Source organism: Pempheris klunzingeri, chromosome 20, assembly GCF_042242105.1.
Source record: "Pempheris klunzingeri isolate RE-2024b chromosome 20, fPemKlu1.hap1, whole genome shotgun sequence".
NCBI classification, from domain to species: Eukaryota; Metazoa; Chordata; class Actinopteri; order Acropomatiformes; family Pempheridae; genus Pempheris; species Pempheris klunzingeri.
The window spans coordinates 18,975,435-18,988,400 of NC_092031.1; the positions used below are offsets into that span (position 1 = coordinate 18,975,435).

The following is a 12,966-nucleotide window of genomic DNA, read 5'->3' on the forward strand; positions in this document are numbered from 1 at the left end:
CATCCATGTGAATATTATAGTCACCTACTATAATTTTTGTGCTCTGTAGCGCCGGCCTGAGGGGAGCCTGGAACAGGTTGTGTCGAGGGTGTGATGGTCTGAAGTGATGTCTCCTGCCTGAGCTGGCGCAGGAAGTTCAACTCTGCTTTTGAGGATGGAGTCAATGTTTGGTGACCACTTCAGGTCCTGGGAAATTGTGGACTTGAAGGTCTCTACGGACACCATGGTGCTGTTGAGTATGGTGGGGGGGGGGCAGTATTGGCTGGCTCCTCCTGAAGTCTACTGTCATCTCTGCGGTGTCATGACCATTGTGTTGTCTACAAACTTCAGGAGTTTAACAGACGGGTGATGTGCAGTCATTGTGGGCGGCTGTGACTCAGTGGTAGAGTGGGTCGTCCCTCAATCAGAAGGTCGGGGGTTCGATCCCCAGCTCCCAACATGTCGAAGTGTCCTTTGGCAAGACACTGAACCCCAACTTGCTCCTCAGTGTGTGAATGAGTATGAAAGAATAGTCTCCTCCAAAATTTCATTCCTCCTGTGTGAATGGGTGAATGAGGATGTCATGTGGTTGAAATAACTAGCAAGGCACTATACAAATACAGACCATTTACCATTGGTATACAGGGAGAAGAGCAGAGGGGAGAGCATACATCCCTGGGGGGCACCAGTGCTAATTGTCCTGGTGCTGGATGTGATGTTCCCCAGCCTCACCTGCTGCCTCTGGTCTGTAAGGAAGTCTTTGATCCGCTGACACAGGGAGCTGGTTGAGTTTGCAGCAAAGCAAGTTTTGTTCAAATGTCACATTCAAACGATTAAAAAAGATTTTGTGCTGTTATTGTTGAAGCCATGTGAATGCAGATTATTTTTTTCTAAACGCTCATTTAAAGCTAAACCGTTCCGAGCCCTTTGCTCTAACACGGACTGTTCACCCGGATGCAACCTGGACCTGCTCAAACGTGATTGGTCAGCTCCGCTCGGACTACAAAGGGACTGACAGCGGAAGCGGAAGTAAGCAGCAGTGTATACCCATAATCCACCGGGAGAGCGTGAAGGCGCCTTTGGCAGCACTTGCATGTCAACAAGCCGCGGGGGGAGACACTCTCACGGTAACGCATGAACAGACCAACACGGTGGTTTTGCGGATAGTCTGGTTGTGTTTCATTCGTCTGTCTGGCGGCCTCCAGCGTTTCCCAGCAGCGACATGGCTCCGTTCAGCATGATGACAGCCGGAGTGAGCTGGCTGGTGAAGTCCTTCACTGTGTCCTCCTGCACCGGCTCTGTGGCGAGGTAGCTAACCCCCACCATCTCAGCTAGCTCCCCTTAGCACGCTAGCTTTAGCATGCTGTCCGCTCAGTGGAAGGCAGCGTGTGTTTCTCATCAGAGGAGAGAGCGTGAGCGACATGTGTTTGGAAAGGGCATCTTAGCTAGCATTAGTTAGCATTAGGACACGCTGGGCGTGGGTGTGACTGAGTGGTCGGCTGTGTGACCCACAGCGGACACAGTGTGGAGTGGATAATCCCTCTGACCGGAGCTCTGCGCGCACACTGCTATGCAGGAGGTCCAGTGGGCAGCAGAGAATCCACACAGACCTTCATCAGCCCGACAGTAGTGCAGCCTCAGTGCGTGGGATGTGCATTAGTCTCCACAATGAGATGTTGAGGGTTGCAGCTGATCAGTGTCTGATTAGCTGTGAAGCACAGAATGTTTTCTCAGTTTTTGCTTGAAAAAAATTTCTCGATTATCAAAGTAGTTTTTTGTCTAAAAAACAGTTGATTAATCGGCAATCGTTTAAGGTTTGACATGTTCAAACTAGCGTGTTTTGTCATGTTGAGCTCTATTACCATGTTTGTGTTAAGTTCTGTCCATTAGAAATAATGCATACTAGGATGTGTGTGTGTGTGTGTGCGCTGTAGGTGTAGCAGTGTCCTCTCAGCTGCTTACTTCAGCCCAGTGAAATGTCTGAGCTCTCAGGCCAGTGGCCCTCCAAAGAGGCCCCTGAACGGATACATGAGATATGTTCTGCAGCAGCAGCCCATGGTGAGCAGACAGAATCCTGGTAAGTCAACAGCTCGCAGTACTTCAGTGCTAACCAGAAGCACTGAGAGAAATGTGGAGTTATAAGATTCTTCTATCGGAGGTCAACGACTCAAACGCGGCTCTGTGGTTGATGTCCGTCTTTTAATTGTGTCCCTCAGAGATCAAGGTGGTGGATATCATCAGAAAGATCGCCCAGCAGTGGAGGGCCATGAGCCCAGAGCAGAAACAGGTATTTCAGTCTGTTAGTGTTGAGACTGAGCAAACTGGCTGCCTTATTCAAGTGTCTGAGTGCCGGGTGTGTGTGGGGGGGGTGATGTTCTCGGTCTCCTGTCATACATGTAGCCACTCTCTCACATAGCCGTTTCAAGAAGCCTCTCTGCGGGCCAGGGAGCAGTTTAAAGTGGACCTTCAGCACTACCAGGCCCAGCTGACCCCAGCACAGGTTCAACAACAAGCCCTGGAGAAGAGGCAGAAGATAGCCAAGAGGAAGGCTATCCGCAAAAAGAGGGTAAGAGAGACAGGAGGACAACGGAGGAGGGGCTGGGGGTTTGAAGACAGACTTCGCCCAACACATCAGCTGTCACGCTGCTGAACAAAAAATGTGTGTGTGTGTGTGATCCAGGAGCTGACCACCCTGGGGAAGCCCAAACGTCCCCGCACTCCATTCAACATTTTCATGTCGGAGCACTTTGAGGAGGCCAGAGGACACGGCACTCAGGTCAGTAACCACGGCAACGAGACCTGGGCCTGAGGTCCTCACTGGTAGTGTATGAACAGACGTGGAAGCAGAGAAAGGGCACATGTATCTGTCACTGGCAGCTCTAGTTGGAAGAGGGAAAGCTTGTCTGTAGTGAAATCAGCTAAAAGAAGCCTTTATGTAACATGACTGTTGCATCCATGGTGTCAGAGTTTAGTGAGACTGATGTAATGTTGCTGCTGATATTCCTTCAGGCCAAGATGAAGTCACTGCTGGAGGACTGGAGGAGTCTGCTGAGCCATCAGAGACAGGTCGGCCTCCGTCACCACACATCCATTGGCCCTGCAGTCACTCGGCCTTCAGGCCGCAGCTCACACAGACATTCACTGTTGTCCTCTCTGTCCCACGCCAGGTCTACATTCAGTTGGCCGAGGACGACAAAATCCGCTACAAGAACGAGATGAAGTCGTGGGAGGACCACATGGTGGAGATGGGACGGGAAGACCTGATCCGAGAACAGACGTTGTCCAGCAAGAAGATGGCTGCTGTGAAAAGTCCAGCGGCCCACAAAGGAACACAGAAGGCTAAAGCCAAGGCAACGAAGAAGGCCACCACCACAGCCAGGTCCAAAACGACCAGGAAGACGACCAAGAGCAGCTCAGCTAAAACCGTCAGGACTACAAAGAAGACATAAGACGTGTCTGCTTGCTGAGGCTGGGGGGGCAACTCAACACACAGGGCTCTGCTCTCAGCAGCTCTGGCCTCAAACTTAGTCAAAATTCCCAGTCGTCATGAATGCCTCTTAGGCCCAGCATTCAGTCCCACAGAGATCGTTGTACAGCCGCCCAGTAATTCTCAGTGAAAATGCCACCAAGCCGACCCAGAGACTTTGAAGGAGCACTGTGAGCATGTTGTCAGCCTGCTCACACATCCTGGCTCTGATTGGTTGGTTGATTCCCTCCCAGCAACATGGACTGGGACTGTTCTGGTCATCAAAGTGAGTTAGTTACTTGAAGAAATTGACTGATTTCTGAAACCTAGATGTTAGAGCTGCGTTACAGTGACTCTAGGAGGCACAGATACAAACCCCCTCTCTGTCACAGCTCTGAGGGGAACAGAGGGGTTTCTGCCCTGCCTCAAAAACAACCGCACTGTTCTCATTCTTGTATTTCATAAAGAGAATCAATCCAAGCACTGTGTCTGCTGTTATTCTCTATTTATGTTGTAAACAAATCCATGAAAAGTTCAGAGGCAACCATGTGTTAGTCTCTGGCTCTCCGTCCAACCTCATTGGTTCTTTTGAAGACTTACAATTCAAACACGGCTCAGTGCTTTTCCTAAAACTGCTGGTTTACGGCTGGTTATAGCCAACAGCAGGTATTTTCATGGGTTTTGATGACATAAGAAAAGTCTAGCACAGTAGCTTAGTTGTGTAGAGGGTGCATGACTCCTGTGGAAGTGTGTGTAGAGCAGCTCTGTGGCCACTCCCCAGCCAGTCAGGACTCTTCCTCTACAAACAATGCCATGGTTCCCATGACTACAACCTAAGCATAAGTTTGTAGAGTTGCACCATCCATTGACGTGAAGCACTGTTCCAGTAAACCTTCATATCTGATGCATTTTGTTCTGTTGGCTGTGTTGAGCATTTACTGAATAAACACTTATATCCACCTTTCTACAAAATGACCTTTTGTGGTGTCCACATGAAAGCCACATACACAGTTCAACACTGTGCAAGGGAACCTCAGAGTCCACTTCTACATCACATTATGTACAGTCATGTTGGACCACAGGTCTTCGCTAAAAGTCTTATTTGGGTGGAAGCTCCAGCAGTGACAGCAGCATGTGCTGACCTCACCCTGAGTACATGTGCTGGACTACAATGATCAAATTTATTTGTACAACAAAACAAATGTTCCAACGTGCTTCACACACAGACAAGAGAACACACATCAGGAATAAAATACAGGAGGCATTAAAAAGCAGAGAACTACATCTACAATGTACAGTGTGTGAGACGTGATGACACATCAGTACAAAAGACTAATAACTGGTACATTAATAGGAGGACAAAGACCAGGAGAGTTTGAGGCTGTCTGCAGCATGGAGCTCTGGTCTGGAGCAGCTAGATTTCCAGCTGCTGTTTCCAGAGCTCTGATGAGGAGGAGTGAAAAACAAAATGATGTAAAACAATCCTGAAAATGAATCCTGACTATATCTTGTGCTAAATTCTGCAAGTTTACTACAAAAAGGTACAAACTGTAGGTGGACATCAGTGTAGTCCATTATCAAAGCACTGACAGATTAAATTCACAGCCACTTGGTTCTGTTGGGCCACAGTGGACACCCTGAGTCACATGACAACAGGCAGCGAGCATGGGGGCAGACGGCCACCTCCGTCTCCGTTCTAGACTGTCCTCCCTCATCGGTCTTTGGCACTGACACAATAAAACAGTACAAAGAGCCTCCTGAGGGTTTGCTACAGTGGACAATGGACTGGCTGCCAGTCCTCCGCCACAGTGATCTGTGTCTGTGTGGCGACAGAAGATCATCCCCATCACATCAGTAGTCCTGCGGTCACAGAGCATCCCATCCTGTGAAGGGCGACAGCCTTCAGGGTCCTTGTTGCTGCCGCGTTGCAGCTTGTCCTAGTAAAGCCTGAAAGTCAGGAGACAAGACCAGCTTGTGGTGGACGTTTCCCAGCACCATCATGTCGCCGGTCCGGCCGTCAGACAGACGCACAGACACCAGCTGCTGCAGAGGGAAAGACAGACAACTGCTGTATCAGTGCCGACATACACTGAACATTTTGCGAGATAGTTCACTAATAAATGGAAATGTATATTCTTAGAAAACATTCTTTGATATGTTTGATGCACTTTGTTCAGAATGCAAGTATTACCACAAAGGTGCCCTTAGATCTCTGCCAGGCCATCTCTGCTACACCTAACCATAACCTAACCATGAAGTAACCATAACCAGGCAATAACCTAACCATAAACTCAATCAATCAATCTTCATTTATACAACAGCGTTATCTCAAGACTCTTTCCATAAAGAGCAGGTCTAGACCAAACTCTTTAATTAGAGAGACCCAACGATTCAGGAATTCAACATTAAGGATTCAAGAATCCCCAAATGAGCAGCATCACATATTATATTAGGAAACAGTGGCAGGAAGAACTCCCCTGTTACCTGCTGGTAACTTGCCATAACCTATCTATGACCTAACCATAAACTAGCCATAACCAGGCCATAACCTAACAATTAACTAACCATTAAGTAGCCATAACCCAATCGTAAACAGGTCATAAGCCAACCATTAACTAACCATAACCTAGCCATGAACTAACCATGATCTAGCCATTAACTAACCATGATCTAGCCATTAACTAACCATAACCTAGCCATTAACTAACCATAACCTATCCACACTGAGTGACGAGTCAAACAGGAGGGAAAAGAGCTTTTTCACAACTTGTCCATCACCTCAGAGCTCCTTCAGCACACAGGCACACACTGTCACAATACCTGCAGGAAGGAGAAGGCAGCTCCCTCAGAGACGTCCATGATTACGTCACCCAGCTTCAGCTCCACCTTTCCTGACTTCCTGATCTGCAGTTTACCCAGAAGTCCCTCTGGCAGCTGTGACAGCACAGGACAGGTGTCGGTCAGCGCGGCGTCCTGAGGAGGAGACCACACAGACAGCATGCTAATGACCGGCTCACATGGACACATCTGGATGGGAAACAGCTGATAGGATGTAATGCTGTCTTCATGCCAGCAGGAATCTAAGAAACACTTCAAGTGAACACACAGAGCCTTAAAGCAGCAGGAGCTCACTATGTGCTGACTGTCCCTGAACCTGGCACGAGAACATGAGATGTGTTCAAAAGCACCCTCACAAACAGCAGCCATACTGCTTTTGAAATGTCCTCCTGTGGGGGGAGGAAATGAAGGGGCACTGAAGCTCCAGAGGAACGGGGACAGATGGACAGCCGGCCGCAGAGCCGCTGGCTGCCCATTACTGCTGGTTACTGCTGTCCACATCCAGGGCTCCATTGTATATGTGGCCTGTCCAGTTGCCTTGACAGCCTCCTCTACAGGAAGGGGCTTTGGAGGCAGAACTGAAGCCCAGCTGAGAGGGAGAGGGGAATGGGGGATGAAGGTGTACTAAGACTACACCCACTGTCTTTTCATGCTACCACCTGCTGCTTTAAAGCATACAGGACCCAGATGAGCTGGGCCAACACACTGCAGTGGATCTCTAGTGCTGCTGTTGTGTGTTCCTACTGACGTGTGCTAGCCGATGTGCAGGCCTCCCGTCTTCCTTCTTGGCAGGTTTCTCTGCTGCAGGCCCCACAGCGGGGTGGAGCTTCTGTCCAAACGTTGTGCCCGGCATACAGTCGGGTAACTGCATGAAGAAGAGCTCCTCTCTGCCAGACAGGCTGAGGTCCTGCAGTAGCTCCACCAGAGATGGCTGCAGTGGTCGGGACACTTGTGCCCCGCTGCAGCTGGCTGTACTCTGAGCTCCACAGGATGCACTTCTGAACAGAGGAGGGCTCTCTGGACCTGGACAGACAAGACAGCACAAACACTTCAGCACTACGGTGGACTGCCACAGAGTACTTACTGAACTCATGTTCAGTCCTGGCCCATGTCCCAGAGCCTCTCTGCTCACCAAAATTCACTGGCAAATTCAAATGTGCATATTGCTGCTAAAAGTAGATCAGCAGTGCTGGGGTGTCCTAGCTGACAGGGCTGGCTATGGTGTGACAGTGTCAGTGTGTCCTCACGTGTCCTCGTCGAGCTGCTGGACTGACTCAGAGGCAGCTGGATGGGCTTCAGCTTGGCGTCGTTCCTCAGACCTGGATCGTCTATGAACTGTGGGGGCGACAACACACTGGTTAGGAGCAGTGATGAGAGCAGGGTAGCGGTCACTGAGAGCACCTTTCTGAAAGAGACGGGAAACATTCAACTCCATCAAAAGAACCAACCAACTGTCCATTTCTCTTGTCCTCAAGGAGCCCAGAGAGACACTTTTGGCGCTTTTCCATTACACAGTTTCAGCTCTACTCACCTCAATGCGACTCAGTTAGGGTGGTTTTCCATTACAGTTGCGTACCACCTCAAAGTGGGTGGGGTCGTCATAGCAAGGCGGCCCGAAACTCCAGTGGTGTAATTTGTATGCGACACAAACACAAACACAACTAAGGACGTGGAGCATTTGGTTTGCATGTATCCGTTTAACTCATTCACAGAAATAATAAAAACTGTTTCCAGGGTTTTAAAAACGGCGGGTTTGATTCATGTGAACGAGTCGCTCTCGTGACTCATCCAGTGACATCACTCCCTGGCCAATCAGTGGCCTGCAGTATGTTGACGTCACATTTTCGGCTCGACTCAGCTCGCTTGGAACCCCGGCCAAGTAGGTCCCAAAGGAGTACCTGGTACCAGGTACTATCACCTTGTGGAAAACCAAAAAGACAGAGTCGAGTCGAGCCGAGTAGGTGCTAGTGGAAAAGCACCATTTGGAGGCAGCTGTGTGCTGCACAGATGGGTGCAGCCAAACAATGAGTCCAAAAATCCCCATGGAAACAAATCTAGGTGCACGTCCAAAGGGATGCTTTCATGCACACCGTTCATGAGGGCGTCCACTGATGTTTTTAAGGTGCAGTCTGCGGCTTTTAGTGGCATCTAATGGTGAGGCTGCAGATTACAACCTGCTGAATCCCCTTGACCTCGCCTCCCCCCAAGCTGTGTAGGAGAGGCTATGGTGGGTGCACACTCTTCTGTAAATGACAAGTCTGATCCTCCATCTGCCACACCACATCAGGAGGTCTTCCTCCAGGAATGAATTAAATTTAAGGCCACTTTTGCAATAAAAATGACCATCAAATATAAAAACAAAGCCAGACCCTTCTGAGTAAATATATATGCTGTTAGTTCAAAATTATAAGAAAAATGACAATAACTGGTTGAGTCCATATATAGTCCAGTTTATTAATGTCAAAATTCAGAGTCAGTTTCTCTGCTGAGGGTCATGTACTCTTCTTATCTGTTTTACAGTTTGTACAGAGCTTGTACATGCCTCGTCTAGCCTCGTGTCTTCCATCAAACATCGCAGACGATTTTTATTTTATTATAGCAATGTCTCCAACACATTATTTAGCTCGTATCGTCCTCGTCATACTTATATTCTCATAGGGAGTGTGAGTACAAGTGGACAGTGGAGATTAAGGGCTGATTGCAGCCCTGCAGAAAGGCTTAAGGTCACGGAGGACAGAGGCATAGGCCATATAGGCGGTTGCCTACGGCTCCTGCTGGAGGGGGCGCTGCTGCAAGCCCTCAAAAACAACAACAATTAAAACAATAAATAAAATAAAATAAATAATAGTAGTAATTTGCATCCCACACTGGCGCCCTTTCCTCATGCTCTGTCTTGAAAATAAAAAATGAACAACAACAACCCCCCTGTTGTTTCTCATTCTTTGATTGACCTGGCCCTGAACCTGTCCTGCACCGTGCGCTGTGGAATAGGGGGATGGGACGAGTTATCGGTGCACATCTCAGGTAGCGAAAAAAAAAAAAAAAGGGAAACAGATTTGCTGTCACTTTGAGTTAAACCCGCACTGCAACTTGTGTTCTGTTTTTATATTATATTGCACTGTTTTGTATTGTTTGAACATTGCACCTTTTTATTATTCATATTGTGGGAGCTGTCAGGACTTTCTAAATATTTGCACAGAACCTGAACAGGAACTCTGGTTTTATTTATGTTATTTCATTTAATTATTTCTTATTGTTGTTTCTGTTATTTTAGTGTGTGCTTGTTTGTGTGTTAGATTAATAATTAAACCTTTATGGTCTGTCATGTTCGATACAGCCGAGCAGCAACAGGATGACGGAGACTTGTGAAGTCGACTGATCCCATCCGAAGAGTTCATGTTCTGGCGGTTTGTGCTTGCTGTGTAAAGAGGAGGCTGATAGCATTTAATAAATTAATATCTAAGACTTTCCTAACCAGAATTAAAGACCACCTGTTGAGGCCATTCATTTGTAAATGTGAATTTAGGACTTTATAAAGGACCCTGTTCTTTCTCCTTTTTGTCACTGAAACACTCCACCAAATCCAAGCTGTCAATTCTGGGCTCTGGGTGCAACACGGCGGCTGCGTAGATTTAAAGATTAATTCTGAGCTGACGGAGACACAACGCCTCCAGGTTACAGTTCATTTCTGACAACACATCCTCTAAATGCTACAGACTGCTCCTTTAACACAGACTCGACACGTCAGTCTGTCCCTTAAGGTAAAGCGGCGAGCAGGAAGTACTCACATCATCCCTGTGGAGTTTACCCAGTATCTCATCTTCATTTTCCTCTGCCTCGCTCCTCTCGTTCTTCACCAGTCTGCTCACAGGAGAGATGGTGGCGTCCTGCAGGTGTGCGGCGCCGCCCCAGCCTGAACACACACACAGTGGATGGTGAGGGGACGCGACACGCTTCAGTCACACCGAAAAGGAAGGACAGTGAAGAGGAGAGGGCACCTGGTCTGCGTCCGCCGTCGGCAGGACCCTGTTCGAAGATGGAGTGACTCTGGATGGTCTGAGGCCTGTCCCTCCTCCTCCCTCTGGGCTCTCTCCTCCTCTCTCTCCTCTCCTTCTTCAGAGCCACATGGATCTCTTCCTTTAACCTGGGCGGGAGTCACACATGATGCTTCTGAAGGTAACATGAACTGTTTTCAAACTGGATTGGTCCTACTGATGCTCACTCACTCATTTTTGCTCTTCCTCACAGCGTGGACGTTTGGCTCAAAGGCTTTCTGTGGAAACAAAGAGCATTACTAACACTGTAAATACACACCACGGCACACACACACTCCGCCTCTCAGGTCATCACCACCCTGCTTCATCAGTCATCACTCATCCACCTGTTCCTCCTGTTGAGTAAAACAAAGTTTATTCTCATTATTCCATAAAGACACATTTGTGTTGCTGTGTTGTTCGTGGTGGATGGGGGCCATGAGGCTGGGCCCTGTGGTTTCTACTCTCAGAGCCACTGAGCGTCAACACCAGGAGCCGAGGGCCCCCCAGGCTCTGGGTTGCAGGAGAGAGACACCCTGAGCCCCTTGTGATCCTGGGGGACGGTTCCCCTGAGCCCTGCTCATGTGTCTGTGGGCTGACGAGAGGTCATGCTGACAGGCATTACCTTTGGCTTTTTGAGGGCCCCCCCCAGGGTCAGGTCCCTGGTTCTGAGGGACGTCAGTCTTCCCGGTGGAGTGGGGGAGGGCAGACTCCGGACCCGGGACGCCAGTCCACTGAGCGCGGTGAGGCCGGAGGAGCTCGAAGCCTCCTCCGGGTCGGTCATGCTGTGGTGTCTCACTGCCCCCGCTTTATTGGCTGGGAGGGAGGGGGCTCGCGGGACAGAGCATCCTGCCGTCGGCGTTAGTGTGTGGACGTGACGCCGTCACGGACCCCCGCCCTCACTTCCCTGTATCTGTTCCTGGGTCTCATCGGTGAGTCCCCTGCTCCCCACAGCCGCCGTCTGTCCGTGTCCCGCGGGCAGTCCTCCTAGGCTAAGCTAAGCCCGGGTCCACATCCAGCAGGCCTCTCTACAGCAGCGCCGCACCGCCCTCCATTTTGTTCCAGAAGAGAGGAAGGAGCCGGAGTCCCGGCGGGACCGAACGCTCCTGCTCCGAGGACACGGAGCAGCACCCACCACCACTGGGGCCCTGTTACAGCGGGGCGGCCCCTTCCTGCACCGTGACAGCGTTCCACGGTATAGTAACGGTGTCCCTCCTGGCGGCTGCGGACACACAGCCCGGCCTCAGCTAGGGCTGCCTGGTGGGCCGTAGGGCCCGCTCAGTCCTGGGGGAGGCTGGGACCAGTACTCACACTGCTCCGGTATCAGTCCAGCAGCTCCGCTCCGCTACGCAGCCTCCGTCCTCCTCAGCCGGACGTGGGGTCCTCTTGTCGGTACCGAGTCGGCAGCAGAGCGCTGGAGCCGCCAGGGGGCGCTGTCTGTGTGCTGGGTCACAGTGAGTCCTGTGAGCAGGCCGTGAAGAAACTCCTCCATGCAGCGAGTGAAGACGGGGGAGTGTGAACCCCAGTGGTGGAGGAAGGACATGTTTAGTCAGGCAAAAGTGAAAGAAAATGAAAAAATGTTAAACTAATCAGTAGAGAAAACAAACAAGACAATAAAGATTTAAAACTCAAATTGAATAATAGGCTATATTAGTAGAAAATCCAACCATCTTCTTAAATTCTGTCCATGACATAACCAAGCTTTTTACTACTCCTGAGTTTACACAGTCTGAGAAATCAGCCAATTTGTAGAATAGAGAAAATAACAGAACCAGAAGTAGCCAAAATGATGAGTGCAGTGAAAAGCTCTAAGGATGCCTGACACCACCTTTAAAGACTCTTTGGTGCACCAGATTACACGTGCTTAGTTTAGTATTCAGGAAAGTGACTGTTCCTGACATGTCTAATTATAGGCTAATCAGCATCCTCACTCTTATATCTAAGGCAGAGAAGTTGGTAGCAAAGCTTCTGATCTAAATAAAGGCCACACCCCTCTGCATCCTATGCAATTTAGGTTCCATATCTTGGGGTCACTTTGGACTCTACATCAATATTTCAAAGACGTGAAAAAGGCGTCCCAACACCATAACATTCAATTTACAACATTTTGAGCAAATCAGGCCATTTCTGACAGTTAATGCTGCCAGGATGTTTTTGTACTCAATGACTTTTTTCACATATTGAGTACTGTCATTAACTGGTCACTTACAGGTGTAACACACTTAAACCCATATAACTCCTTTTCAAGAAAACCAGTTTTGATCAAATAAGAAGAAAAAAAACACTTTCATTGTAACGTTTTGAAAAAAACTTTATTGAGCTTTGAGAACTTTAAAAATTTCAAATATGCCTGTTTTATGTGCAGTATAAGGTTTCACATGGTCTTGCTCCACCTTCTTTAAACACATTTACATTTAATGCATGTACATTTCTGTTTAATGAGTCTGATGGTGGCATTGGCACCAGGGCAATCACTTGAGGGGACAGTGAGGGGCCACATAGGTGCGCCATATTTGGACAAACAGTGCTTTCAGTAAAGGGAATCAAATGTTGGAATAACCCACCAGTTTCAACAAGGGAATGTCTCACATTCACTTTCAGGACCCATCTTAAACAATGGCTCAAGACCTACGAGAACCCCTACCCTGC

General features: G+C 48.9%; 2 protein-coding genes across 2 annotated transcripts; one reads left to right on the forward strand and one right to left on the reverse strand.

The window, feature by feature from the left end:
• The first annotated feature begins 1,022 nt into the window (after positions 1-1,022).
• On the forward strand, positions 1,023-3,925 carry tfam (transcription factor A, mitochondrial). The gene is made up of 7 exons (XM_070851577.1): positions 1,023-1,287; positions 1,914-2,056; positions 2,196-2,266; positions 2,396-2,545; positions 2,660-2,755; positions 2,989-3,045; positions 3,147-3,925. The coding sequence occupies exons 1-7, from the start codon at positions 1,202-1,204 to the stop codon at positions 3,426-3,428; spliced, it is 885 nt and encodes a 294-aa protein (XP_070707678.1). The 5' UTR covers positions 1,023-1,201; the 3' UTR covers positions 3,429-3,925.
• A 687-nt stretch (positions 3,926-4,612) lies between these two features.
• Positions 4,613-11,882, reverse strand: LOC139219646 (DNA-directed RNA polymerase III subunit RPC4). The gene is made up of 8 exons (XM_070851576.1): positions 10,943-11,882; positions 10,510-10,556; positions 10,282-10,427; positions 10,072-10,196; positions 7,531-7,618; positions 7,032-7,306; positions 6,266-6,418; positions 4,613-5,488 (listed from the first exon to the last, which is right to left on the reverse strand). The coding sequence occupies exons 1-8, from the start codon at positions 11,099-11,101 to the stop codon at positions 5,348-5,350; spliced, it is 1,134 nt and encodes a 377-aa protein (XP_070707677.1). The 5' UTR covers positions 11,102-11,882; the 3' UTR covers positions 4,613-5,347.
• Between the last annotated feature and the right edge of the window lie 1,084 nt (positions 11,883-12,966).

Excerpts from the sequence above, each read along its gene's own strand:
- LOC139219646 (XM_070851576.1), bottom strand. The coding sequence starts at position 11,101 with ATGACCGACCCGGAGGAGGCTTCGAGCTCCTCCGGCCTCACCGCGCTC. Across the intron at positions 10,197-10,281 it reads CGACGGCGGACGCAGACCAG|GCTGGGGCGGCGCCGCACAC; the intron begins GTGCCCTCTCCT and ends GTGTGTGTTCAG. Across the intron at positions 6,419-7,031 it reads CTGCACATCGGCTAGCACAC|GACGCCGCGCTGACCGACAC; the intron begins GTCAGTAGGAAC and ends TCTCCTCCTCAG.
- tfam (XM_070851577.1), top strand. The coding sequence starts at position 1,202 with ATGGCTCCGTTCAGCATGATGACAGCCGGAGTGAGCTGGCTGGTGAAG. Across the intron at positions 2,546-2,659 it reads AGGCTATCCGCAAAAAGAGG|GAGCTGACCACCCTGGGGAA; the intron begins GTAAGAGAGACA and ends TGTGTGATCCAG. Across the intron at positions 2,756-2,988 it reads CCAGAGGACACGGCACTCAG|GCCAAGATGAAGTCACTGCT; the intron begins GTCAGTAACCAC and ends ATATTCCTTCAG.